Source organism: Eucalyptus grandis, chromosome 9 (genome assembly GCF_016545825.1).
Source record: "Eucalyptus grandis isolate ANBG69807.140 chromosome 9, ASM1654582v1, whole genome shotgun sequence".
Taxonomy (NCBI): domain Eukaryota; kingdom Viridiplantae; phylum Streptophyta; class Magnoliopsida; order Myrtales; family Myrtaceae; genus Eucalyptus; species Eucalyptus grandis.
This window is the reverse complement of record NC_052620.1, coordinates 33,728,040-33,755,660: the sequence shown is the minus strand read 5'-3', so window position 1 is coordinate 33,755,660 and position 27,621 is coordinate 33,728,040. Positions and strand designations below refer to the sequence as shown.

General features: G+C 38.1%; 4 protein-coding genes across 4 annotated transcripts; 1 reads left to right on the top strand and 3 right to left on the bottom strand.

Moving 5' to 3' along the window:
• Window positions 1-1,471: 1,471 nt before the first annotated feature.
• Window positions 1,472-3,768, top strand: LOC104419456. The gene is made up of 5 exons (XM_010031127.3): window positions 1,472-1,603; window positions 1,709-1,752; window positions 1,898-2,048; window positions 2,488-2,549; window positions 3,369-3,768. Exons 1-5 carry the CDS (start codon window positions 1,507-1,509, stop codon window positions 3,660-3,662), a joined length of 648 nt encoding a protein of 215 aa, XP_010029429.2. The 5' UTR covers window positions 1,472-1,506; the 3' UTR covers window positions 3,663-3,768.
• Window positions 3,769-4,739: 971 nt separating this feature from the next.
• Window positions 4,740-6,734, bottom strand: LOC104420704 (GDSL esterase/lipase 7). Its single transcript, XM_010032498.2, is given in 6 exon segments — window positions 4,740-4,954; window positions 5,166-5,418; window positions 5,601-5,849; window positions 6,183-6,304; window positions 6,474-6,548; window positions 6,551-6,734. Coding segments are annotated over 6 exon segments (1,098 nt in total).
• Window positions 6,735-8,607: 1,873 nt separating this feature from the next.
• On the bottom strand, window positions 8,608-10,831 carry LOC104419455 (GDSL esterase/lipase 7). Its single transcript, XM_010031126.2, has 5 exons — window positions 10,460-10,831; window positions 10,146-10,267; window positions 9,578-9,826; window positions 9,200-9,452; window positions 8,608-8,968 (listed from the first exon to the last, which is right to left on the bottom strand). The coding sequence occupies exons 1-5, from the start codon at window positions 10,734-10,736 to the stop codon at window positions 8,754-8,756; spliced, it is 1,116 nt and encodes a 371-aa protein (XP_010029428.2). The 5' UTR covers window positions 10,737-10,831; the 3' UTR covers window positions 8,608-8,753.
• Window positions 10,832-24,204: 13,373 nt separating this feature from the next.
• LOC104420703 (GDSL esterase/lipase 7) lies at window positions 24,205-26,953 on the bottom strand. Its single transcript, XM_010032496.3, has 5 exons — window positions 26,704-26,953; window positions 26,386-26,507; window positions 25,124-25,372; window positions 24,747-24,999; window positions 24,205-24,568 (listed from the first exon to the last, which is right to left on the bottom strand). Exons 1-5 carry the CDS (start codon window positions 26,951-26,953, stop codon window positions 24,354-24,356), a joined length of 1,089 nt encoding a protein of 362 aa, XP_010030798.3. The 3' UTR covers window positions 24,205-24,353.
• Between the last annotated feature and the right edge of the window lie 668 nt (window positions 26,954-27,621).

The window sequence follows — 27,621 nt, the reverse complement described above, 5'->3', positions numbered from 1 at the left end:
AGATCGATACCCTTTTTTAGCAATTCTATGCACAAAAAAGCAGGCCCACCCACGTTGTTTGAGCTCTTAAATTGAGGCTAATGCCGTTTAGGGACTGTTCCTTTTTCTATCGATTCTGCAAAAAACGTTGCAATTGGGTTTTGTGGATTTAATTCTTCCTCAGAGAAAATTTAAATACAGGAGAGTGTATAGTTAGACCTCTATAATCTCCACCATTTCATCTTTCTCATCATGTTTTTTATGGTACTATGATTTGTATTCTGCTACTCATTTATAGATACGAGCGCATGCTCTTTGGAACCATTGACAAATGTTTCATAAATCAGGGATGTTAGTTAATGGATGTTTTGTACACGAATTACATTTTCAAAAAAGAGCTATACTTATATCTTCATTTCCTACTTCAGTTCTATTTAGCGCACACCCATGTAAACATATACACATCTAAAAGTCCTAATAAATCGAGATCAAGTATTATAAAAAGATGTTGTGTCTTAGATTGAAGGGGAGATTCTTGGAGTTTATTTTGCATCGGTAATAGAAAGGGCTGGTAGTCAATTTATAAGTTTGAAAGAATGTTTGGTACTTTGAGCTAACTTTTAGGATAATAGAGCCCTAAGACCATGCAACACTAATATTAGAGCCTAAGTGACAACAAGTCTAGACCCAATGATCACTCGAAAAGGGTTGTTGTGGCTCCCACCTAAGCCAAATGTGTGAGGAGGAGATTGTTGGAATTTGTATCACATCGGTTGTGGAATGGATTGATAGTATATTTATAAGTGTAAGGGAAAATCTTATCTTTTAAACTAGTTTTCAGGGTGAAAAGAGGCCAAAGACTACAACACCGGTATCGGAGTAGTGAGTTGTTGTAGCTTCAACCTAAGCTCGATATGTGAATGAGAGATTGTTAGAGTTCATTCCACATCGGTTGTGGAAGGGGTTAATGGTCGGTTTATAAATATGAAGGAAACCCTCACCCTTTGAGTTAGTTTTTGGGTGAGAGAGAGTTTAAGATTTCCCAACAACTTCTTCCTCAATTTTATGCGTTCTTAAACAAAGAGACGTATATCAACATGAACATGGTAATCAACTTGGTGTGGGACCAAATTAATCCTCCCCGTCTAGTTGTGCGCAGAATAACATTAGAAATCAGAAGCATGACTTAGAAAATTAAGCGCACATATCTTCCATCGAACCCCTGCAAAGCAGAACGCCATTCAAATCTTTTTTTCCTAGAGTCTGATCGATTTTTCTTTCCCGATTTCTTTATATTTAATCATGTTACCTTTGAGAAATACGAAGCCCTGCATGTTTTCAGAGGTAATATTTTATGCTGACAAGTGTCGGAGAGTAGACCCTCTTGCTTTGCTTTGACTAACTGGGTTTGAACTCTCTCTCTCTCTCTCTTTCTCTCTATAAAACCAACTCTCGTGTTCTTCAGAATCTCTCCTTTCTTCTTGATGTTCAGAACAAGAATCTTTTAAAGCAAGAAAACATACAGTCATGGTGAGAGTAGGGTTTACAAGAAGCTTTGTACTGCTAGGGTTTCTATTCGTGGTCATGCATGGCACGAAAAGCTCCTTAGCACAAGCTCGTCAAGGTACCATATCTCTCAATCTTTTTCTATGTTTTGATTGTTCATAATACGAAAAGTTCAAGTTCACCCAGATGATAGTTTTAACATATATTTCTCTTCTTTTCTCAGGGTTTCAGTCAGACAAAAATGATCTTGTTTTGCCCGTGCACAAGGTAGATTGTTATCTCATGCGATCTTTTTTTAGCAGCGTGTCATGCAATTTTTTTTTTTAACTGAAATTTTTTCCAAGAAAAGTTGTTGCTCTCTATCTGAAGAATACATCCCTGTGTAAATACCGTTGAACCTATACATATGCAGGAGCTTCTTGGGAGTGATCTTCCAGCTTCCAGCGAGGGCAAACCGGGGATAGATGGAAGGAAAATGATGATGCATTATGAAGCCCCAAGGAGCGCTGGTGGTGAGAAGAAACAAGTGCAAAATGGAGGGACTTATTCAGGGATTTCATCAGGTTCAACCCATACCGAGAGAAAATGCATATTTCAAGGCCAAAGGGTTTGGGTTTCTAGTAATGGACATTATTACTGTAAACAATATTCTGGAGAGTCTAGCTTCGTGGCTGCCACTTCTGACTACCGTGGCCCCAAGTTTCACCCTCCTAAACATAACTGAATTGTCAATGTGCAGTCATTAGGATGGTGTTTCCTCGTGGAAACTTGTAAATATCAAAAAGTCTATGCTAATGCAACTTTTCTTTGATCACTCTCGAAAAGAGCATTAGTTATTTATGTTAATGACTTGTTGCTGATGATCATCATGGCATGCACCGTCAAAGGTTACTTACCATACGATATTAGTCAAACATGTGGAAATGTTTCCATCGACTGACTCATTGCAGCCCTAGCTATCGAAATATCTGTTCATTGTTTATGGTTCGTTGCTTTTTGTAGGAAAAAATGAGCATCCGTCCAAGAGGTCTCTCACAAGAGGAGCAGTCCCATGTACTAATCAGGTTTCCCTCCCCTGCTCTCCCTCCTCTCCCTGCGTGTTAAGATGTAAAATACTGATTGAGTAGTTAAATCTCCAATAAATATGAGTTTTTAGGACAACCGAAAGTGTTAGAGAGTAATGTGAAATATATTTAGTAACTTAACACTCTCGCAACAAACTATATAAATAACTCATTCGGGTCGTCTCATTTTCATGAAAACTGGACATTCTATGGCTAATATTCCTATATTTGTTCATATTATGTACATGTTCATATTGACTCTACACACATCTTATCTACCAAGGATTAATCCTTCTCTCTTCCTCTCTCATGATTCATGTCATTATCAAGGAACTTTCTAGGATAAAAAAAAGGGATAATCACACAAATTGTCCATAAACTTTGGCCCAATGTACAATGCAATCCATGAACTTCAATTTATTTAATATGATCCATAAACCTTATTAAAAAAAAACTTTTAATTTGTTTACTGTGTCTGTTTTTTTATATGTTCAAAATCTAAGATTAAAAAAAAATGTTCGGTGTTGTCTTTTTATAAATTCAAATTCTAAGATAATATTGAATACTTTCAAGCCACATTGAATAAATTAAACATGTACAAAAGTTTAGATGCCACATTGAATAAATCAAAAGTTCAAGGACCACATTTCGTGTTGGGTAAAAATTCAGGGACCACATTGAACAAATTATAATTTTATGGATTACATTGTACATTAAGCTAAAATTTAAGAATCATTTATGTTATTACCTCATATAAAAGGACAAAAAAACGATTATTGAGGAACTTCCTATGACCTAATATTTCCCCTTACATTTCAGAAGAGTGGCGGGGGAATCTCTAGGAGTGAGGGAGCATTCCATCCTCCAACGAGCGACACTTCTGATGAGGCCAGCTCGGATTGTCGTTCCCCAATGTCTGACCAGCGCTTCTCTCGAGGATCTTCTCCGACACTCGATCCTCGTCATCGTCAAGCGAATCCGATGGAAGCCGAAGCGAGGAGGCTTGTCGAAGTGACGGAGGACGAGATCGCAAACCTCATGCGCAAGGACTACAGAGGCCCTCCCAAGGCCAAGCGCAAGCCCCCCATCAACAATCGCCAGCCATCAAATTGATCCAATCGAAGCATGATCTTACGTTTTATACTTATATCGGTCCTTAGGCCATGACCCTCTAGATTTAGGTACATATAAATATAGGTTTAGGCTCTCACAATTTTGCACCCCCTCCACCAGATATATAGGAAAGTGAAGTCCCTTGACCTATACGTGAAAAAGAAGATTATAATAAAGTTGTCATTTTTATGTGTTTTGCAATGCTGAGTTTAGTACAAGATTCCATATAGTACATAGATTCTTCCCATTGTTTTTCTTGCATGGCGGTGTTAGATTTACTGTTGGCCAAGACCCTGGTCAATCCAAAGCGAGATTTTGCATCTACTTGTTACGTCGATATCACAAAACGTAGTGCATGGACTTTTCTCATTTAAAGGGCTGACGATAGGTAAAATTACATGATATTCCAATCTAGTTCATGAGATAAAAAAGGGTATTCATGATTGTGAAATTTATGTACCTATTTTTTGCTTCGTCGCCATAATATAAATAGCTAAATATTCTTTATTACATATCCATGTGGCTAACTTTACGATCTTTTAATTGGACTTATAAGTAGTTATGCCCTCACTGCGTAGTTAGACGAGACAATTTGTCTATTTATTTCTCTAAAACGGACATTTTAGTGGGTAATTTCATATAAGATTCAAGATAGTATTAAGCTCTGTAAATAAAAATTGAAAAACTAGTAAAAAAATTGGTAATTTGGGAATTATACTGTTGATAAGTTACCAACAAATTATCTGCTAAAAAATTGCCAATCATTTTTTTTCACTAATAGTTTTTTCCACACTTGCAAAGCTTTACTGAAATTTTCTGGCACACAAGGAATATGTATTTTCGGGCAAGGAACATTTAGATTGCGTGGAAGTATTCAACTATTCATATGGGGCACATATTTATGCTTGTTCACACACCACGTACAACAAGTACACTGTCCTTTTTTACAATCCAACACTACGGAATCGAGGCCAGGACCCCTAAATTGACGAGGCACTATGCCATAGACGACCTCTGATTATTGATGATAAGCTAAGATGATAATCAGCCTTAGATAGGACTAATCAATTGAGATGTTCATATCTGCACAAGATCCTGTATGCTGACCGGAGCACAGACTATTGTGTCGTTGAAACATCGAGAAGCTATGATCGAAGAAACCGTGTCGGTTAGATGATATCCGTCCCAAAAGAAGTGTTTATCAGCATCACGGCATGGAGTTAGAAATGGAACACATGAGAAAGATCCGTTTCCCCACGTCGTGCAGCAAGGGTTTCTTGAGTCCGTCAATCCTGTTTCAACACAGTAAAAATATCTTAGCAGGACTCGAGTCCAAGTGCAGATAGAATCTAAAAGCAGCCATTGAAACCGACCACAGTTGGTGTCACATGATCCGATGGTTACGATATTTCTGGTCATGTGAACTTAATCCCAATAAGGAATAGCTGAATGTAATTTTAATCATTGTAAGCCCTTTTCAATTCATACGAATTGAGTCTGTACCATATATGGAGGGATTGATTATTGCATCGTAGCCAAGCGGATTTGCTCGACCGAGAACGAACATTGATCGCGTGAGACTGGATGTCATGTTCTGTAGCATCAGCTGAAGCATCTGATTGAAGTAGGAAACTAGCAAGTTCGGTCCTTCATCACATACTCCATCGTGTTTTGATTTCTTCGCGATCGTTGGGATGCACCCAATCGGGCCAATCTGGAAGACAACAAACTTTCTTGCTCCCATATTATATAACCTCTGCAATAATATTACTCAACATCTGCTAAGAGTCATTGTCAACCTGAGCAGTACTTAGATGCATGTATTCTTTGATATGATAAGCATAAATAAATGTTCATGTTCCGATAAGTAATCCTAACATGTTAATACGTTTTAGTTTTTAGTTATGAAATCGGCATGTTGGTAGAATCACAGAGTACCTCTAGGTGCCGGGAAAGCGCTGCACCGAGGAGCTTCGCGAATGGCCAGGGCTCGTAGGTTTCGCTCGTGTTGTAGAGTGTTGGAATGAGGTAGTTGTTGATGTAGTCGTTGTTGCCGATCGAGAATGTGAAGATCGACTTGGCCAAATAACTGGAAAACTCATCAGAACTCTTGAAGAGTCTTGGTAAATCATTGCGGGCGGCACTCTCAAATAGCCTCACTTGATCATCCAAGTTGAGACATTTGCCCTGCAAAAACGGTTCATATGTTATACGCTTCCAAAGTTTAATTTAAGCTGGTTTCGTGACGACATTTTCTATTCTTTTTTCTTGTTATGTCTGTGAAAAACTTCACGCGCATTTTATATGATCAAAGTTACCAAAGGTCAATATCCATCACGCACGGCACTGTAATTTTTCAATTTTGAGACCGGGTTTTAACCTGAATTTTTCTGTGTTTACTTTCTCAAGGAGAACTTCAAATATCAATTAGCACAAACCCGATATGGACATGCGTCGAAGATAAACTGATTAGAAGCAAATTAGCAATAAAAGATGGAGAGGCTGGTAATGAGCTCATACCAAGTAGTCTCCTGTCTCGGGGAGAATGCCACATGCTCCGGACGCGAAATTCAGTCCGGTGATCACTACTGATGTCCTAAAACTCAGGTACGGTGGAGCACAAGGCAGCCCCAGAAATTCAGCTAATAAATCGAGAAATATTAATGAGATAATGTTTGTAAAAAAGAAGGAACAAAAAAGAGGCAAATCAAATCAATTCTAAGTGATCAATACAGTCATGATGATGTTTGGTTTGTAAGTAGAGAAAAATATTTGAAGCCGAGACTCTAAGCGTTAGATTTTGATATATACCGAGAAAGTCAGGGATATTCCTTCCATTGGTGAATCGTCCGGTGACACCCCCGGAGAAATTGTCACCGTAGGAAGATAATTGGCCTTGGCAAGGGTGGGCAACAGGTTGTTGTTGCCGCTGTCGAATGTTGAATCGCCGAAAACGAACAATGCCGGGGCGAGCGGGCCTGGAGATGACGAGCACGCTACTCGTGTTTGAAGCCGAATCACCGCAAGCAAAAATGCAGAAAACGTAGAAACCATCGGGGAGTGATCTCTCATGGTCCCGACCACGAAATCGATTGCTACGGTTTCATCTGATCGAACAGAGAGAAAGGGAAAGTTCAAAACCGAGAAACTGTTTAGGGTTGAGGAACAGGTCTCGTGAAAGTGATGAACGACACATAACGTATGCTTTGCTTGTGGGTGTGCCTATATAAATGTAGCTTGTGCGAGAATTTCGCTTCTGCTTGATATGGCCATGAACTGAGAACTAACGGCGCTGAATCTCACCTGAAACACACATTCCCATTTCTTTTTTTTTTTTTTTTTTTTTTTTTTTTTTTTTGGGAGAACTAACGGCACTGAATCTCACCTGAAACACACATTCCCATTTCTTTATTACTTCGATCCTGATGAATCGTCCAATCGGCACACGATTATCGCGTAACCCTAAATCCTAATCCCCAATCCTAATCCGCAATCCTCAGGCTATGATTGAATGGTAACTTGGGGTGCAGATGTATGAACGCATGGCGCGAAGATCAGGAAACTTCTATGATACAAGCTACAATCTTGTTTTTGGTTTTGAGTCATTATTCATCTTGTGATTCGACAGAAACAAAGTCGGGTCAGCGCCATGGCTCACGTCGGTCGTATACCAATATATATGAGCTATATGTTTATGATCGAGAAGATCTGATATTTCTATGAAATTCCACATGATTAAAGAATTGCCAATTTGGCTTTCTTATCGAAATTGACCTGCCAGAATAATTCTATGTTTGAATGACAAAGAACAAGATTCATACAAGCTTTGACACCCAATGAAATTCGTTTACTTATCTCTATCAACAGAATCTATCAGTCTTTTTGAGGCTATCTAGGATCACTTCGTTCTTATCGTACTTGATAGGTCTAGTTTTTATTCACTCATAGTAAGTATCGTTTTGTTTGTTTTGTATTTTGTTATGAGAAACATCATAAAATGAAAAATATCACATTGTACGACGATCTGTACATTATGAACAGTCATAATTTATGTCGTGTTCTTTTTCATGGAAATACAAGTTAACTTGGTGTTGAGGGCCGACGGTCTATAGCTAGTTTATGCTTTTTGGGAATGAGCTACATCTTGTGGAAAATTACTTCTTGGCTTCTAGCACATGCCCCAATGGAGATGGACTCGTTAATAGTGAACCTTCGAGCTTCAAGAGCAATATTAAGTAGTATCAACTTATAGAAAACATTTCACAGCGGGTGTGGCACTCTCATTCCATCGCCTAGAGAGTATAGAGGACAGTTGCATTACTACTATACTCGATCCTCCCTACCGTTTCTTGCCATTAAAGATCTTGAGGACATTCTTAAGAGAATTGAAGAAGGAGAATGGTGTTGATTTATTGATGACCAAGACCTTGTTCAATTGAAAGCAAAATTTAATATCTACTTGTCGTATCGATATCAAAAGGCACTATATAGAGACTTTTCTCTTTTAAAGTGCTGATGATTGGTGATATTACTCAGTATTATGACCTATTAAATGAGGTGAAAGGTGTATTTCATCGATTTGAAATTAATGTACCCTTTTTTTGCTTCATCATGATGTAAATAGCAAATATTTAAGAAGAACACATCGGTCATGCCAACTTTATGACAAACCGATCCCCTAATTAGACTTGTCAATATTATAGTTAGACAAGACAATTTCAGTGTTTCATTTCTCAATAATGGATTTCCTTTAAGAAAATAATAAATTATTTATGTCAGCACTAATCATGTCATATAGGTCAATTGGATCCATATGAGCGATTTTTAGTCAAAATTGGCCGGAATGATTCAATTGGTAAATTATCAAAGTGTTTAGGATTAAATTAGCTAAATTGAAAAGTTTAGAATTGAATTGATACAATTACAATAACTTTATTTCCTTTTTAGAAACTTCCCCCATGTTATTTTATGTTTGCCAACTACATAGAACGATTACAATGTCCTTTACATTATGCCAAAAGACAACCTCTGATTAACGATTATGACCCAAGATGAATAGCTGCCTCCGATAGGACCATACATATGAGATGTTCATATCTGCACGAGATGTTGCAAGCTGACCGGAGAACAAACGTTGGCGTCGTTGAAACACCGTGAAGCTAAGATCGAGGACACCTTTTCGGTGAAATGAAATCCATCCCAAAAGAAGTGTTTATCGGCATCGAGGCATGGGGTCAGCAACGGAATGCACGTCAATGTTCCATTTCCCCATGTCAGGCAGCAAGGGTTTCTCGAGTCCGTCAAGCCTGTTTCATCACGGTAAAAATATTTTAGCCGGACTTGGGTTCAAACGCCAGACGGACACAAAAGCAGCCATTGGATCCATTGCTGGTTTCGCGCGATTCCAATGGTTACTATGGATCGCCAACTTAATCCCGGTAAGGAATGGTTGAATGTAATTTTAGTCTAAGCCCCCAAAAATCACGAATCAATTGATCGAGTTAGCCTTTCTCGATTCAGACGAGTTGAGTGCATACCATAATTAGAAGGATTGATTATCATGTCGTAGCCAAGCTGATTCACTCGACCGAGAACGAACATCGATCCCGCGAGACTGGAAGTCATGTTCTGTAGCATCGGTTGAAGCATCTGATTGAAGTAGGAAACTAGCAAGTTTGGTCCTCCATCACATACTCCGTCGTGGTTTGATGTCTTCGCGATCGTTGGGATGCAACCAATTGGGCCAATCTCAAAGACAACAAACTTTCTAGCTCCCACATTATATAATTTCTGCAATAATATTGCCCAATATCTGTTGAGACTAATTATCAACCTGAGATGTACTTAGATGAATGTATACATTTTCCTGGAAATTTAGTAATGAAATCAGCATGTTGGAAGAATCAAAGGAGAACCTCTAGTTGCTGAGAAAGTGAAGCGACGAGGAGCTTCGCAAATGGCCGAGGCCCATAGGTTTTGCCCGTGTTGTAGAGAGTTGGATTGAGGTAGTTGGAGATGTAGTCATTGTTGCCGAACGAGAAGGCGAAGATCGACTTGGCCAAATAGCTGGAGAACTCATTGGAGCTCTTGAAGAGTCTTGGTAGATCATTGTGGGCGGCTCTCTCAAACAACCTCACTTGGTCATCCAAGTTAAGACATTTGCCCTGAAATAAACAGCTCTCACATCACACGTCTCAAAAGATCAATTCAAGTTTATTACTGGACGATAATTTCTTCTTCTTCTTCTTTCCGTAATTTCTGTGTGAAATGTTACGCGCGTTTTATATGGTCAAAATCCTCAAAACCTAAGATCGATTTATGGACGACACATGTAATTTTTCAATTTTGAGATTGATTTAAAATATGAATTTAGGACCACGTGAATATTGATTAGCACAATTCTGAAATAGACAAGTGTTGATTTAAAAAAATTAGAAAGCAAATTAGCAAAGGAAAATGGAGTGGATAGTAATTAGTTCATACCATGTCGTTTCCTGTTTCAGGGAGAATGCCACATCCTCCGGACGCAAAATTCAGTCCAGTGATCACTCGTGATGTCCTATATCTCAGGTATGGCGGTGGATAAGGCAGCCCCAGAAATTCAGCTAACAATTTAAGAAAAGTTAATGAGAAAAATGTTGTTCAAAATCAAGGGAGAAAAAAGGGCAAATCAAATCAGTTCCGAACGATTAGATGTAGTTACGATGATTGGTTCGTAAGAAGAGATATATGTGCAATGCGTGTCATTTTCCTTGCAATTCTAGCCGGAAATCAAAGCATCAGATACTGATACATACCGAGGAAGTCGGAAACCGTCCTCCCATTGGTGAACCGTCCAGTGACGCCTCTCCGGAAATCATCGCCGTAAGGAGGGTAATTGGCGTTGACAAGGGTGGCCAAGACGTTGTTGTTGCCGCTGTCAAACAGCGAATCGCCGAATGCATACAATGCTGGTGCAAGGCGCTGCGAAGACGACGAGCACATTACTACTTGTGTCCGAAGTCGAATTGCCACGAGCAAGAATGCCACGAGCTTAGGAACCATCCTCGAGCGATTTCTCATGGTCCCGACCATGAAATGGATTGAAACTTGACGTTGTTGTCTGATCGAACAACAGAGAAAGAGAGGAAAGTTCAAAACTGAGAAACTGGTTGGGGTTGAGGACGTGGTTGCATGAAAGTGATTGAACACAAATCTCATACTTTGCTTATCTGTATTATATATAACTTGTGCGAGGATTTGGGTGTCTATTTAATTGAGCCACGAACGGAGAACTAACAGAAATGAATTCGCACGTACGTATGCCAGCTTGAAGATTAGGGAATTCCCATGATACGGATGAGATATGTTTACGTTTTAATTATTGTTTGTCATGTGATGGTGCCAACGCAATTTTGTAAGTCCCCAAGATTTGAGGAAGACCTTGAAACTGAGTGTTAAGAAAAACTGATTCCCCAAAACGACGATTCGACACTCAATCGAACCCCAAAAACAATGAATGCGGAAAACATGCCCATAAAACACATGTATCATTGATCAAAATGTACATTACGAGGTTGAACATACCTTGTCTTTCACAGATTAAAAAACTGATGTCGCAGTTCGGAGAGAAATCCCGATATTGTTCTTCCGATGAGCATACTGTGTTTTTTTTAGGGAGAAACTGAGAGTGTAAAAAAAACGAGAGAACATATTATTTGTTCTCTTCAAATTACATAACTTCAAAATCACGTAACCGCTCGTATATCTTAACCACTCAGATACAATAACTTTCTCCATGAGCCTTTCACTTGCGGGCCGGATTTTGGCTCAACATGGATGAACGAGCCTACTTAGGCCCATCAACACATAGAAAAAACCTATCACTGAGAAATAAAATACCAAAAAAAGGGGACTGCCCGAGTCGATGATCTCGAGTCGGACGGAAACATGGTCAATGTAGTTCCGTGGCTCATGTCGTCTAATATGTGTTTCTAATCCAAGAAGTTCGGATCCGATACATGAGTTATTATCTCCAATAATAAACACAACGGCTTCCTTAGAAGAAGATTCGATACTTTTGTTACGATGCACGGTTTGAAAAAAATACCTTAACTTGAATTCATGTAAAGTTCTTGATTTCGAAATTTGAAAAGTATAATGAAAGTCAGTTATCACTCTGATTGATGTTATATTATCGCACGATTCTCCTTGGTCGGACCAATGCAGAAAAAAAAAATGATGTTGGAAATCCCTCGTAATAACAAACACAGACAAGAGAATTGCTATTTGAGATTATCATAAAAAAGACTTGACCTGTCAAGTACGATGAGAATGAAGTGATGTTTTTTTTTTTTTTTTTTAGAATGAAGTGATGTTGGATAGCCTCAGAAAATTGAGAGATTCCACTGGCAGAGACAAATTAACGAAATTCGTTAGGTACTAAGATTACATAACTTTTGCTCTGTCATTCGAACAGAGAATTAATCTGGCCCAACAACATTCCTTGTAGCCGATCATGATTGGCCTTTTTTCTTTCTTTCTCGAAATAACATATTCAGGAAAGTTTTGACTTAAAAAAAAAAATCAATTTCCTTTTATGAGGACACTCCCTAATTACTTACTTGTTATTATTTTTCAAAACTTGCTGCAAACCCGCAAACACTAGTATACTAATGAGTCTTATTTGATACGCATGTTTGAGAATTTTACAAAGACTAAAAAAAAAAAAGAAGCCAACAAAACAATCTCATTGGGGTTGATTTAGAGCCTGAATATTAACCATCCTATTCTTTTGTTCTTCGGATCAAAAAAAGAATAAAAATTTGTTTAGTAATATCAATTATTTTTTCTATTCTCTGAAATAAAAAAAGTAACCGGGAATAAATTTAGAACATAAATAAGAAGTAAAAAAAAAAAAAGTAATTTCTTACTCCGAAGACAATTTCTAAAAATAAATTATTCAAGTAACTTCTTGTTCTCAAAAATAATTTTTAAAAATAAGTTATTTATTCTTTATATTTTTCTTCTTCTTCCTTGCCACCCCCTTGTCCCCTGCCACCGCTCTTGTTGTCTGGCCACTATTGGCGGTTGTTAAAAAATGATTAAAAAACTAAAAAGAAATTCTACGTTATAAAAAAAACTTGTGGATCATGCCAAACACATTCTTGTTCTTATTCATTCCAAGAATAGAAATTTTGTATAGTTACCAAATGCTTTCTTTTATTAAAAAATTATTCTAAGGAATAAAAATAGAAAAAAATTATTTATAAAAAAAAATGTCCTTCGCAATAGAAGTGTTACCAAATGGACCTTTAGTAGTTGCGAATGGTTGTGCATGTATAAATTAGGTGTTTGTCATATGTCTATCACTCGGTGTAAACAATATGATGATTTTAAGCTATCGCCTTCTTTTAACATGTGTCTTACTTTATTCATGAAATCAATGAAGTATTTTATGGATAATGAAGGGTATTTTAGATTGTTTGTTTTCCACATAATTGCAACAAAACAAGGTGTTGGAGCCGACGGCTTGTAGCTAGTTTATTCTTTTGGGAATAAGCTACATCTTGGGGAAAAGACTTAAGGGCTTCTAGTAAATAGAGGATTGTGATGAACTCATCAATATCGAACCTTTGAGTTTCTAGAGTGATATTGAGTATTTACTAACTTGAATGGAATATTTTATAGTGAATGCGAGACTCAATTATATCGCCTGAAGAGAATAATTGCATCACTGCCCGAAAGGGATACTTGATCCACTCAGTCATTCCCACCTTTTTCTTGCCATAAAACATCTTGGTGACATTTTTAAAGAGAGAAAAAAGGAGTATGGAGAATGATTGAACACTTTGGATTGGCTTTAAACTTAGCATATTTTGTGTTCAAATCACAACACCTACCACTTCTATTAACCTTAAAGGTTATGCCCACCATCTTGTGGATGGAGCCTATTCAGATACTCATGGACAAAGCGATATGTGTCTTACTTTCACAATCATTATTCGAGCTAAAAAGTTGTCAAATGCATATAAATCTAAATCTTTCAAGAACCCAACAAGAAGTTTGCGCAAATTCTCTGCATATTCTCCTAAAAATTAGGGCATAGCAGCATATGAGACTACTGGAAACCCTGATATTCTTTCCCCGAACCATGGGCATGATCCTCTAGGGCGACGACCGGATCGACTAGACAACTCATCAGATCAACCCATTGACTTATACATTAATCTACCATATCACCTGACAAATAAGAGCAGCGCACGAACCAAACTTTCTTCCTGGAGGACATGATTCGAGAAACATAACAAATCCATAAAGTGTCCCGATATTTCCGCGTCTGTCACATGGACTCCACCTCCGGAGACACCATAGTGCCCGAGACGTGAAATCCTAAACAAATCAACCCAAAAAATTACAGCGATTTAGAAATGATGGCTTGATCACAGTATATTCTTGCAAATTCCCCAACGGGCAACTGTTCCTTTAAGTTATGGTTATCGAGTATCATTAGTCAAAATATAGATTTAAAAAAAAAAAAAACGACTCGTAAGGATTCCGAATGCAATTCGCCACCTTTTTCCTAATTACAAAAGCAAGAGACGTGACAAATCCAACTGCTACTCCATTTTTCAATCATTCAACATGGTCAACACGGGTTGTTGAGTAGTTTGTAGATTAATAGTTTGGTTACCCAACTTTGAACTCGATCTGATTCCATTGACTAAACATTAATGGTCTTTAATTTAATTTATCAAGTTCATTAAGTGTATCGAGTAGGTAACTATGGTTTTGTTCCTTGTAAGTCTATCGATCTTATTGTTACTTTTTATATATTGATCAATCGACTGGAAAGAACTCGCCATGGCTACTTAAAAAGTGCTTGTGACTTTTCCGTCAAAACAAGACACCATCAGAAGTCTGGTTATGAGCTCTTACTGCACAATGGGTGCTTTAATCTCATTCACACGACACATAATTTTATGGAGCTGTGATTTGCTCGTTTCTGTTGTGCATCGGGCATTACAAGTTCTAAAGGTGCAAATAAGAAGCCGAAAGGCGTGGAGGACATTTCTTGATATGGTAATTTGACAGAATAATTATAAAAAAAAGTCATAAACTTATCGTACAATGACCAATTTAGCCATAAACTTTTTGATTGTACCAATTTAGGAGGTGCGGACAAATGGAGTACCAAAATTTGGCAAAATGGGACACGTTAATGTCAAAAGTAAAAGTACACCTAAGTCCAAAATCGGAAAAAATGAAACACTCAAATGCCAACAGCAAGAAATTTTGGCCAAATTACTAACGTGTCATTTTTCCTACAAGATAAGTGCAAAATGACGTTGTTTTTGGTGCTGACATAACTAGATAGCTACAAAACGACGTCATTTTGGCGTTGATGTAGCCCTAAATTAATTTTAATATATATTAATTTAAATAAGTTAAAAAAAAAAGAAGAAAAGGGAATAGGTTCGGCTAGGGCCTTAGCCCTCATCGCTTCTGCCCCACCGTCATCGAAAATGGTCGACAATGATGGGGTGAGGTTGGCTAGGGTCGTTGGCCTCTAGGTAGTAGCCAGCGACCCTAGCCGACCACTGACAAGGGCCTGCAAAACTTGGTCAATGAGGGCCTACAATAATTCAAGAGCACTAGCTTACCAATTGATTCATCTATTTTTTTTTTTTAATTTTAATTAATATTTATTTTAAAATTCAATTTTGGGGCAAAACGAAGTTGTTTTTGCCAAATCATTGCTAAGTTGGCTTTAGGCAAGCCACGTAGACTACATATATTATTAAAAAAATGACGCGTTGGATTTCCGACTATTCTCGCAAATTTGGCATTGAAGTTTCCACTTTTCAAAAAAAGTGGTATTTAAGTATACATTTTAGAACTTTGGTATTAAAGTGTCCATTTGTGCTAAGTTTTATACTTTACTTGCCAAATTAATTCTAAACCTTTTGAAGATTTATCAATTTAGTCATTTCAACCAATTCTGAGTTGAAATCGCTAACATTGATGTCGACCAACCATCCTACGTGGCTAATGAGGCTTGGACGCCCTCGTTTGTGACCAACAAGGGTGTAAAGGCCTTTATCCGTCATCGGTGAGGACTACAACACCCTTGCTCATACCAAGTGAGGCTTGGTTGGTGCCTGCTCGGAGTTGGGGAAATAAAAAGAAAGAAAGGAAAGAAAAGAACAAAAAAGAATAAAAAATAAAAAATTACGAAATTGTCTATGTTAATATCAGTTGTACTATATAGGATAATCGACATCCACATTCGCAATTTCCGGCTAAAATTACCCAGAAGGATTACATTGTCAAATTATAAAAATGCTTAAAATTAAATTGGCATAATTAAAAAAGTTTATAATTAAATTGACTGGCGCACAATAGGTTTAGAACTTTTATAGTAATATCTCTCAATTTTACATGTCGGCATTTAAATATATTAATGGATTTCAAATGTTTCAAGTTAAATAAAAGTCAATATAAATTTTACCAAATTGACAAAAAAAAAGTCAAAAAATAAATAGAAACCACTCCCGACATTGAAGTATCTAAGAAAATCAATATCGCTATATATAAAGGCAAAGTAACATGAGAATGTAACAATGTTTGGTGGACAGATATGTTCATTACAGATATTGAAAAATTAAGGAAATAATCTTTATTTTAGGCCTCTCGACATCTTTTTAAAATAAACAATTGGTGGGAGCCGCTTGAACACACAAAATGGGGTAAACACCCCTTTCAATAGAGCGGAACCATGTTATAAGCCACTCCACATATTAAATGCAAGACTTCAATTTTCCTCGATCTACCATATATTTGCGTGGTAAACTCGCTTACACCTCTATTCTCTCTTATCCTTATTTTATTTGGAAATTACCATGATAATGTAGGAAATGCGGTCAACATTGTCAAATGAAAAAAGCAAAGGAGAAAGGAGTTTAGGAACCGCAGAACCATGTTATAAGCTGCTCAACATATTAAATGCAAGATTGCAATTTTCCTCGCTCCACCATATGTGGTAAACTCACTCATATCTCTGTTCTCGTCTTTACTTTATTTCGAAATTGCCCTGATACTGCTTGGAATGCTTCCAACCTTTTCAGATCAAAAAAGTGAACGAGGGACAAATGGGGGAAGCGGCCATGGGAGGGTAAACTTCATCCTCAATACCCCACCATTTGCACGGTCCAGTTGGGTACTTCCCTAAATAATCGTACCTCTGGCCCTCACATCCAATCAATAAAGGTAAATATGTACTTCCTTACCTAATTACATTTACTCCGTCCCGACATGTCTTCCCACTCCCACTCCATGACTTTCCAGTTTCAGACTTCTACTTCACTTTCTCAGGAGGCTCGGCCCCATCAAGAACGCTCATCACTTATTGTTTTTATCTCAGAACTAGCCCAAAATTAGAAGAAAAGATGGATGTACCTGCATTGGGCTGATATAAATCGAGATTGGTTATTGGATTATCTCAAGAACTAGCCCAAGATTAGAAGGGAAAAAAGGGGGGATGTACCTGCATTGGGCTGATCTTATTATTATATATAAATTGAGATTTTAATGCAATCACAGATTGACAAGTGTCATTAATGACTAGAAACTTTGCTCACATTTTTACAATCTAAAGGATATATTAAGTATCCTAAGTTATAGGGCAATGTCAACTTTTACCTACTCAGTGACTATTTTTTATTTAATAGTGCTTCCTTTCTCGATTTAGGGTGAACTTCAATTTGGTTATTTCAATACTAGTGTTTGCATTATGGTTGAAAATATGTTAGTATTTAGGCTAAATTTGCATTTGGCAATTATTTCATTTATTTCTTTTCTCTGTAAAAGTTCAAGAAGTCTGTAGCCACATGTTTACATTTGATGGTTTGATTTATATACAATGTGAATGCTAAAAGGTGAAAAAAAAAAAAAAAAAGAAGAGACTATATATGAAAATAACCTCGATATAAAATTTCGCTACCCACGGCACCGCTTGGGTAAGTGACCAGTTTTACATGAGATTGGGTTGCCTAGGTGTCTACACTAGTGGATATTCCCAAATACAACATCATGAGTTCAACCCTGTTTGAAGATAGTAGCCTTAGCCTAGGGGGATAAGTATTGAACCTATAGCACCTCGGTGAGGCTATTGTAATGGGGCTAACCTACTCAAACTGGTGTCACAAGTTATGATGTGCGATAATCTTTTGGTACTCTTCAAATTGGTGCATTCCGTGCTAGTGTGAGTCTCTCATGAAAGAAGCCTCGAATGAGTAGCGGTGCTAATTGCACCTCCCCACCCCTTCTCTCAACAAGCAATCTCTCAATTTACTAGTCATGATTAATTATTTTTTTCTTTTGTATTATAAAGATAAGTACTAATCTTAAGACTTGATTGTTAACCTAAGAAGTACTTAGATGTATGGATGTTAACGATTCAATTGGGTTCGGGTTTTTTAAATTGAACCATGCCCTGAACTGAATATAGTCTAAACCAAAGACTTAATTCAATTCAGTTCAAATAAGTTTTTCAGTTTTCTTTTTTGAAATATTAAAAAGAGGTTTAATGGAAAATGAGAGATTTTATAAATTGCAATATTAAAAAGAGTGATGATTTTCAATTTGATTCCATTAAACAAACTGAACTAAAAAAAAAGTGGTTATTTTTTCATTATCCGAATTGAAATCCAAAGCGAACTGAAAATGCACGATAAGTCGGTTTAGTTTGAATTTATTTCGGTTTTAGTTTGGTTTTCCAGTTTAGTTCTGACATTCCTACTTCGATGCATGGATGCGTGGACATGCTATAGTACTAATACATTTTCCTGGGAATTTAGTCGTGAAATTAACATTTTGATAGAATCAACAAGTACTTCTAGATGCCTAGAAAGCGAAGCAATGAGGAGCTTCGCGAATAATTGAGGCTTGTAAGTTTTGTTGGCGTTGTGGAGCACTAAATTGAGGTAGTTGCCGAGGTAATCGTCGTTGCTAATCGAGAAGGCGAAGATCGACTTGGCCAAATAGCTAAAGAACTCATCCGAGCTCTTGAAGAGTCTTGGGAAATCATTGAGGGTGACACTCTCAAACGACCTCACTTGGTCATCCAAATTAAGACATTTGCCCTCAAAAAACAGTTTCCATACGGTGCATTTTCAAAGTTCAAGGGCCTATTACGTGACGATTCTTTTACTTTTGTTCGTAATGTCCATGTGAAATCTCACGTGGATTTTATATGGTCGAAGTTCTCTAAGCCCGATGACAACTGATAGACGACATTTGTAATTTTCAATTTTGAGATCCGTTTATAATTTGAATTTAGGAGCACTTCAACTATTAATTAGCACAAACCTGAAAGATACGTGCTAACTAAAAAAAATTAGAAGAAAATTAGCAATAAAAAATGGAGTGGATACTAATGAGCGCATACTGAGTCATTTCCTAGTTCAGGCAGAATGCCACATTACCCCGGTCGCGAAATTTACTCCGGTGATTACTTCTGATGTTCCAAAAGTGAAGTATGGTGGAGGACAAGGCAGCCATAGAAATTCAGCTAAAAATAAACGAAAGTTAATGAGATAAAGTTGGTAAAAATCAAGGAAAAAAAGGGAAAATCGAAACAATTTTGAGTGATCAAATGTAGTTGCAAAGTTCATAAGAAGAAAGAGATATTCAGGATGCATGTTGTTTTCCCTACAAGTTAAGAGAAAACGTTAGATATCAATATATGTATTGAGAAAGTCAGTGACGGTCCCAGCGTTGGTGAATTGTATGGTGACGCCTATTGAGAGGTCGGTACCATAAGGAAGGTAATTGGCTTTGGCGAGGGTGGGCAGCAGATTGATGTTGCCGCTGTCAAACATTGAATCTCCGAATGTGTAAAGGCACGAGTGGCCCCAAAGACGAAACGCCAAAAACCTAGAAACCGTCCTCGAGTGATTTTTCATGGTCCCGACCATGATTTCGATTGTAACGTAATGTTGTTGTCTGATTAACAGGGAAAAAGGGAAAGTTCAAACCCGAGAAACTGTTAGGGTTGAGGACTTGGTCGCGTGAAAGTGATGAACACGCCTTATAGCTTGTGTACGTAACTTGTGCGTGAATTTTGGTGTCTATTTGACATGGCCATGAACTGAGAACCAACCGAAATGAACTCACACCTGAATCACACGTTCCCATTTCTTCGTTACGTTGGGCACACATGTGCATGCCAGGCACGAACATTAGCTAAGATATGTTTGCTTTGTTTTTCTTATTATCGTTTGTCATGTGATAATGAAAACTCTATTTTTTTTTCTGCGGGGGTCAGAGCTCTATGTTAAGTCCCCAAAGATATGACAAAGACCTTGAAACTGGAAAAAGAAACAAAAAGAGGGGAAACTTCCACGTCGAGGATCTCGTGTCGACGAAAAGAGGGTCGCGACCTTTTTTAAGAGGTAAGCCCTGATAAAGCTAACGGATCAAAGACCTAAGGCAGACTCTTGATTATACCGTGTCAAAATGGGTCATAAATCCATTTTTGGACTCATATTTTATTTAATGAGTTGTATATGGGTCAAAGATTTTTAAAAACTCAACTAAAAATGGGTAAAGAAAGTGGATCTGATTTAAATGGGTCGAAAATGGATAAAATTTGTGACTCATTTTTGACCCATTTAAAATATCAAGTGGGTTAGAACCTTAGAACCAATTTCTAAATTTCCAACCCAAGCCCCACACAATATTTCCCTCTTTAACTTTATAAAAATATATATTTTTATTTATAAAAAATCGAAATTATAATTATTTTTCATGTTTCAATTTTCTTTTATTTTATTTTTCTTTTTTCTTTCTTTTCATCCTTCCTTTGTCGGTGGTCGGCATGGTGATGGTAAACAACAAGCCAGGCGAGGCTCAAGCTCACTGGCACACGAGCTCGTGGTCACCGAAGATTAGCAAGGCTTAAGCCTCATCGAATCTAGTGAGACTCAAGCCCGCCGGCGTTAGATGAGGCCTCGGCCTCCCTAGATTGGCAAGATCAAGCCTCGCTCAATGTCTGGCAAGGCTCGATCTTGCTGATTTGGTCAACATTGGGCGAGGCCAAGGCCTCGGCCTTGCTAGCATTGAGCAAGGCTCAAGCCTCAAGTTTGCCGGCGTTGGTGAACTTGAGCTTGCTTGTGGTTGATCGCCGGCCATTGGCCACGAAGAAGAAGAAAAAGACAAGGGAAAAGAGAAAGAGAAAAAGAAAAATAATAATTAAGAATAATATTTTAAAAAATAAAATAAAATTTATATTTTTAAAAAATAAAACATAATTTAAAATTCCATTTATTTAAAAAATATTTATAAAAAATTTACATTAAATTTGTATTGCATAAAAGTGTTTTAACAATACTTTTTTTAATAAAAAAAGTCATAAAAATGAGCTTTCTTAGGTTTAGTTAAAGATTTTCCATGTTACGGTTTTCGGTTACTCAATAACTCAATAGTATATTCACTTCACATAAGAGAAGCATGTGCATGGTCTAATTCTTTATAAATATTTCAATTTATAGGTTTTTAATTTTTATTTTATTTAATTTAGTATTTTTAATTTAATTTGAAGTTTTAATCCAATTAACATATAATAGATGTAAATTTTCCTAGAATATTAATAGGTTTTAGCAACATGGGTCGGGTCGGGTTTGAGTTAGGTATGGATCAGGTTGGGTATAGGGCACTAGATTTACATTAGATAAATATAAATCAAAACGGGTTAAGTAGGTCAAATATGGGTCGATTCATTTTCTACCCGACCCAAACTCAACCCGACCTACTCATTTGACGGGTGTCATTATACGATGCCTCGAATCTTGAAATGAACCAAAGTTAGAATTGAATAATTCTATTTTAGGCAATTGAGTATTCATTTTAAGAGTAGTTTAAGAAATTACTAGAGGCCGCGAAGCTCGGGAAATAAGCAAGCACGGCAGAGATCACTGGTATTCGCGGGAGAATCTGCAAAGAAACCAGCAAAAACCGCAAGTAGGCGATAGACAGTATCTGGAAGTGCCAAAGGGAATCAGCAGGTGCGTAACAATGGTGGCCCACACACGCATAAAGCGGCTGCAAGATGCCTTGTCGGTCGTTCATGCTGCAGAAAAGGTCGCCGGTCGCGGTGCTATCGAGACGAGTTGATGAGTGCAGACTGGTGATGCCAGGGTGGTGATACAGCAGCAAGACCGTGCCGTGTAGCTAGCTTTTTCTTCTTGGTGTCGAGGGCCGGCGGCCTGTAGCTAGTTTCTGCTTCTTGGGAATGAGATACGTCTTGTGGAAAAAGACTTCATGGCTTCTTGCACATAGCTCAGTTGAGATGGACTCGTTAATGTCGAACATTTGAGCTTCAAGAGCGATTTGACTATTATTAGCTTAAATGGAACTTTTAATAGGGGATGCAAGACTCTCATTACATCGCCTAGAGAGGGCAGTTGCATTGCTTGCCTAGAAGGGATAACTGCTCCACTCGATCCTCTCCCCCTTTTTTTCGCCATAAAAGGTCCTGAGGACATTCTTAAAAGAAAAAAGAAAGAAGTATGAGGTTGATTTATCAATGGCCAAGACCTTAATCAATCCAAAGTGAAAGTTATTATGTACTTGTCGTATCAATATCGAAAGACACAAAATAGATACTTTTATCATTTAAAAGCAAATGATAGGTAAAATTGGGAAAAGTACCAAAAAAATCTTAAACATATTACATTGGTACCAATTTAGTCATAATTGAATAAATTCAGTCATAAACTTTTTAATATTTATACCAATTCAGTCCATCTGGCTAATTTTGGCTAGCTGGCACTAACATAGATTTCGATTAGTGGCCGGACGTTGATGTGGCAATTTTTTTAAATATTTTTTTAATTTTTTTTTTTTCCTTTTTCCTTTTTTCCCTTTTTTTCCCTTTTTTTTTTTTTTTCCTTTTCGTTTCTCCCTTCTTCCTCCTTGAACTGTTCTGGCGGTGGCTGTGAAGTCCTTGCCTAGTGGCCGGAACAGTTCAAGGAGAAAGAAAGGAGAAAAAAAAGGGAAAAAGGAAATAATTCAAAAAAAAATATTTAAAAAAATTGCCATGTCAGCATTTGGCCACCGATCGGCATCTACGTCAGCGCTGGCAGGCTAAAATTGGCCAAATGGACTGAATTAGTACCGATATTAAAATGTTTAGGATTGAATTTGTTCAATTAAAAAGTTTATGACTAAATTAGTACTAATGCAATAGGTTTATGATTTTTTTGGTACTTTTCCCAGTAAAATTTCTTGATAATATGACCTAATTCGTGAGGTGAAATGCATATTTCATGGAATAAAATCTATACACTTATTTTTTGCTTCATCGTAATGTAAATAGCAAAGATTTTAGAAGTACAAACGGATCCCCCGATTGGACTTATAAATATTTTTGCCATCATTGCATAGTTTGACAATGCGATTTCGCGATTTCATTTCTCAAAGACAGTAGGGGTGTGTAATGAACCACCCGAACCAACCGATTCTCAAGGCTGCCAATTTGGTTCCCGATTCCATAAATTGGAATCAGTGATGAACGGTTTGATTTCCAATTTAAGAGTAGGAACCAGACCATTTGGATCGGACCAAACACAAAATCTTTAGATTTCTCTCTCAACCTCCGAAGAAGGAGGAGGAAAATAGGGTCTCTCCCTCCCCTCTCTTACGCAGACCTCCCTCCTTCAACCCCAGATTCCCCCCTAGCTCAAGCAAAGAACACAGCCACTGCCATCAACGAATCCACCCTCCTCAACCTCTTCCAATCCCAGCAAAGCCACCTCAACTTCTTCTTCTAGAATCTCGACCTCCCTCAGACCCTCTGCTTCACCCAAACCCTCCTCCTCTGATCCTTCTCCGCCGGTAGCACCATCTACTTCATTGGTGTCGACAAGTCCAGCTTCATCAACCACAAGATCTTTGAGACCCTTCTCTCTCTCTCTCTCTCTCTCTCTCTCTCTCTCTCTCTCTCTCTCTCTCTCTCTCCACGATAACAAACTTGGCATCCACCTATTCAATTGAATCACCCGGAAACCAGATAGGATCGGTTGGTCTAGTCTAGAATCAAGCAGTCTGATTCCTAGTTCCATAAAATGGGGAACATGTTCTTCCGGTCTCGTTCCCAGTTAGGTGATTCCCGATTCCTAAGTGGGACCAGACCAAATCGAGAACCAATCACTTTTGAATAACATAATTTTAGGTAGAGAAATTCACATAAGAGTCAAAATGCTGTTATGTAAATAAGAGTAGGAAAGTTAGTAGAGAAACAGGTAATTTTGCAAGCAATAATAAAAAAAGGAATTGATAAGTTTTAGACATTTTCTGCAAAGGAAATCACCAAACATTTTATTTACTAACAGTTTCTCAGGCTCACAATAGTTTTAAAAAATAAAATTGAACAGCATAAAAAAAATTCCGTATTTTGAGGCATGGAACAATAAAATTCTGTAGGCAGACACCATGTAAAAAATTATAGTGATAACTTAGAAAAAAATCTGAAAAACTTCACTTTCGAGAAATTTGGGTGGAAGTCTACATATGGGGACCACATTATTGTACGTTCGCGAACAACACAGGACAATTACACTGTCCTTTACATTATGCCAGGGACGACCTTCGAATAATGATGATAATCCAAGATGAAAAGTAGCCTTAGATAGGACTTATCAAATGAGATGCTCAAATCTGCACGAGATCTTGTATGTTGACCGGAGAGCAAACTTTTGTGTCATTGAAACACAATGAAGCTAAGATCGAGTTAGCCACCTCAGTCGGATGATATCCATCCCAAAAGAAGCGTTTATCGACGTCGAGGCACGGGGTAAATAATGGAATGCATGTTAAGGTTCCGTTCCCCCACGTTGTGCAGCAAGGGTTTCTCGAGTCCGTCAAACCTGTTTCAACATGGTCAAAATATTCCATCAAGACTCAGGTCTACGCTCCAATCGGATCCAAAAGCAGCCATTGGATCCAGAATTGGCGTCATGTGATCCAATGGCTATGACAGATCCAAAAATCATGAATTAATTGATCGAGTAAGCCTTTCTCAATTCAGATGAGCTGAGTGCGTACCATATCTGGAGGGATTGATTACCGCGTCATAGCCAAGCCCATTCGCTCGACCGAGAACGAACATTGATCCCGCGAGACTGGAAGTCATGTTTTGTAGCATCGGTTGAAGCATCTGATTGAAGTAGGAAACTAGCAAGTTTGGTCCTCCGTCACATACTCCATCGTGGTTCGGTTTCTTCGCGATCGTTGGGATGCAACCAATCGGGCCAATCTCAAAGACAACAAACTTTCTCGCTCCCGCATTATATAATCTCTGCAATAATATTGCCCGATATCTGTTGAGACTTACTGTCAACCTAAGATATACTTGATGCATGTATATGTTTTCCTGGAAATTCAGTAATGAAATCAGCATGTCGGTAGAATCAAAGGAGTACCTCTAGTTGCCGAGAAAGCGAAGAGACGAGGAGCTTCGCGAATGGCTGAGGCTCATAGGTTTTGCTCGTGCTGTAGAGCACTGGATTGAGGTAGTTGCCGAGGTAGTCGTTGCTGCCGATCGCGAAGGCGAAGATGGACTTGGCCAAATAACTGGAGAGCTCATCAGAGCTCTTGAAGAGTCTTGGTAAATCATGGAGGGCGGCACTCTCAAATAACCTCACTTGGTCATCCAAATTAAGACATTTGCCCTGAAAAAGAAAAAAAAAGAAAAAGAAAAAAGAGTTCCCCTATCATGCGTTTCCAAAGTTTGATTTAAGCTTGTTATGTGACGATAGGGAGAATTATAAAAAAGTCCTAAACTTATTAAAATTGTGTCAATTTAGTCCTAATTTTTTATTAATTTAGTCATAAACATTTTACAATTGTGTCAATTTAGTCTATCCGACCAAAATTGACCGAGCCATCTTGATGTGGACGTCGGCGGGGACAGCTGGCGACAAACGCTAATGTGGCAATTTTTTTTTATTTTTTTTTCAATTTTTGAATTATTTATTTCTTTTTTCTTTTTTTCCCCAACCATCTCCTTCCTTTGGCCGGCCGGCGCTACCCGCTGGCGAAGCGAGCCTGGCCTAGCGACGGTAGCCTTGCCGACCACTAGCGAGGCTCGCCCCGTCGACCACCAAGGCGAGCCTCGCCCGGCCACGGCGAGGTCAATCCTCGCCTTGGCTCAGCGTGGCCTCGCCAATGACCGATGAGGCTGACCTCGCCGGCTAGAAGAAGGAGAAGGTTGGGGAAAAAAACAAATTCGAAAAAATTTAAAAAATATATATTAAAAATTGCCACATCAGCGTTCGTTGGCTAGCTATCCTCAACCGGTGTCCACGTCGGCGACAGCTGGCAATTTTGGCAAGATGGATTGAATTGGCACAATTGTAAAAAGTTTAGGACTAAATTGGCAAAAAAAAAAAAAGTTTAGGACTTTTTTGATAATTCTACCGATAGTGATATTTTCTTTTTTTTTTTTGTTATATCTGTACGAAATTTTAGGATCATCTTGTATGGCCAAAGTTCTAAAACCCCGATATCAATCGATGGACCACACGTGTAATCTTTTTCAATTTTGAGATTGGTTTATAATCTGAATTTAGGAGCACTTCAAATATTAATTAGCACAAACCCGAAATAGACATGTGTTGATTAAAAATAAAAAAAAGAAGCAAATGAGCAATGAAAAATGGAGTGGACGGTAATGAACTCTTACCATGGCATTTCCTGTCTCAGGGAGAATGCCACATGCCCCGGACGCGAAATTTAGTCCGGTGATCACTCCTGATGTCCGAAAACTCAGGAATGGTGGTGGATAAGGCAACCCCAGAAATTCAGCTAACAAATCAAGAAAAGTTAATGAGAAAAAGTTGGTTGAAATCAAAGAGAAAAAAGGGGCAAATGAAACTGGTTCCCAGTGATCAGATGTAGTTACCATGATGTTTGATACGTAAAAAGAGAGAGATATTTGCAAGGCGTGTCGTTTTTTTGCAAATTAAAGCTGAGAATCGAAGCATTATATATCGATACATACCAAGGAAATCGGCGGCGGTCCTCCCGTTGGTGAATCGTCCGGTAACGCCTTTTGGAAAATCGTCGCCATAAGGAAGGTAATTGGCCTTGGCGAGGGTGGGCAACACGTTGTTGTTGCCGCTGTCCAACAGCGAATCGCCAAATGCGTACAATGCCGGTGTGAGGGGCTGGTGCAAAGACGACGAGCACACTGCTGCTTGCATCTGAAGTTGAATCGCCACGAGGAAAAACGCCACGAACTTAGGAACCATCCTTGAGCGATTTCTCATGTTCCCGACCATGAAACGGATTGCAATGCAACGTTGTTGTCTGATCGAACAGACAAAGAGGGAAAGTTCAAAACTGAGAAACTGGTTGGGGACGTGGTCGCATGAAAGTGATGAACCCATGAGGTATATTTTGCTTATATATAACTTGTGCGAGAATTTTGATGTCTATTTAATTGAGCGACGGACGGAGAACTAACAGAAATGAATTCAGGTAGGTGAAAGCCGGCAGGCATGCAAGAGAATTGCTATTTGACATTAATATCAAAATGACTGGTCGGCCAAATCTATTAAGCACGATGAGAATGAACTGATCTAGATAGCCTTGAAAAAATTGATAGATTCCCCTTATAGAGACAAATTAAAGAAATCCGTTTGGTATTAGGATAAAAAAAAAATTTGCTGTGTAATTCGAACAGAGAATCAATCATTCCCAAGAAGATTCCTAGTAGCTCATCATGATTGCGCTTTTTTTTTTTCCTTTTCTCGGATATAACATATTCAGAAAAGATTTGACTTTCAAAAAATAAATCAATTTCCTTTTTGAGGACGCTACCTAATTATTATTCATTATAATTTATCGAAACCTGTTATTCGCCGCTCCAACCCGCAAATAATAGTATACTAATGAGTCTTGTTTGATTGCGACAACT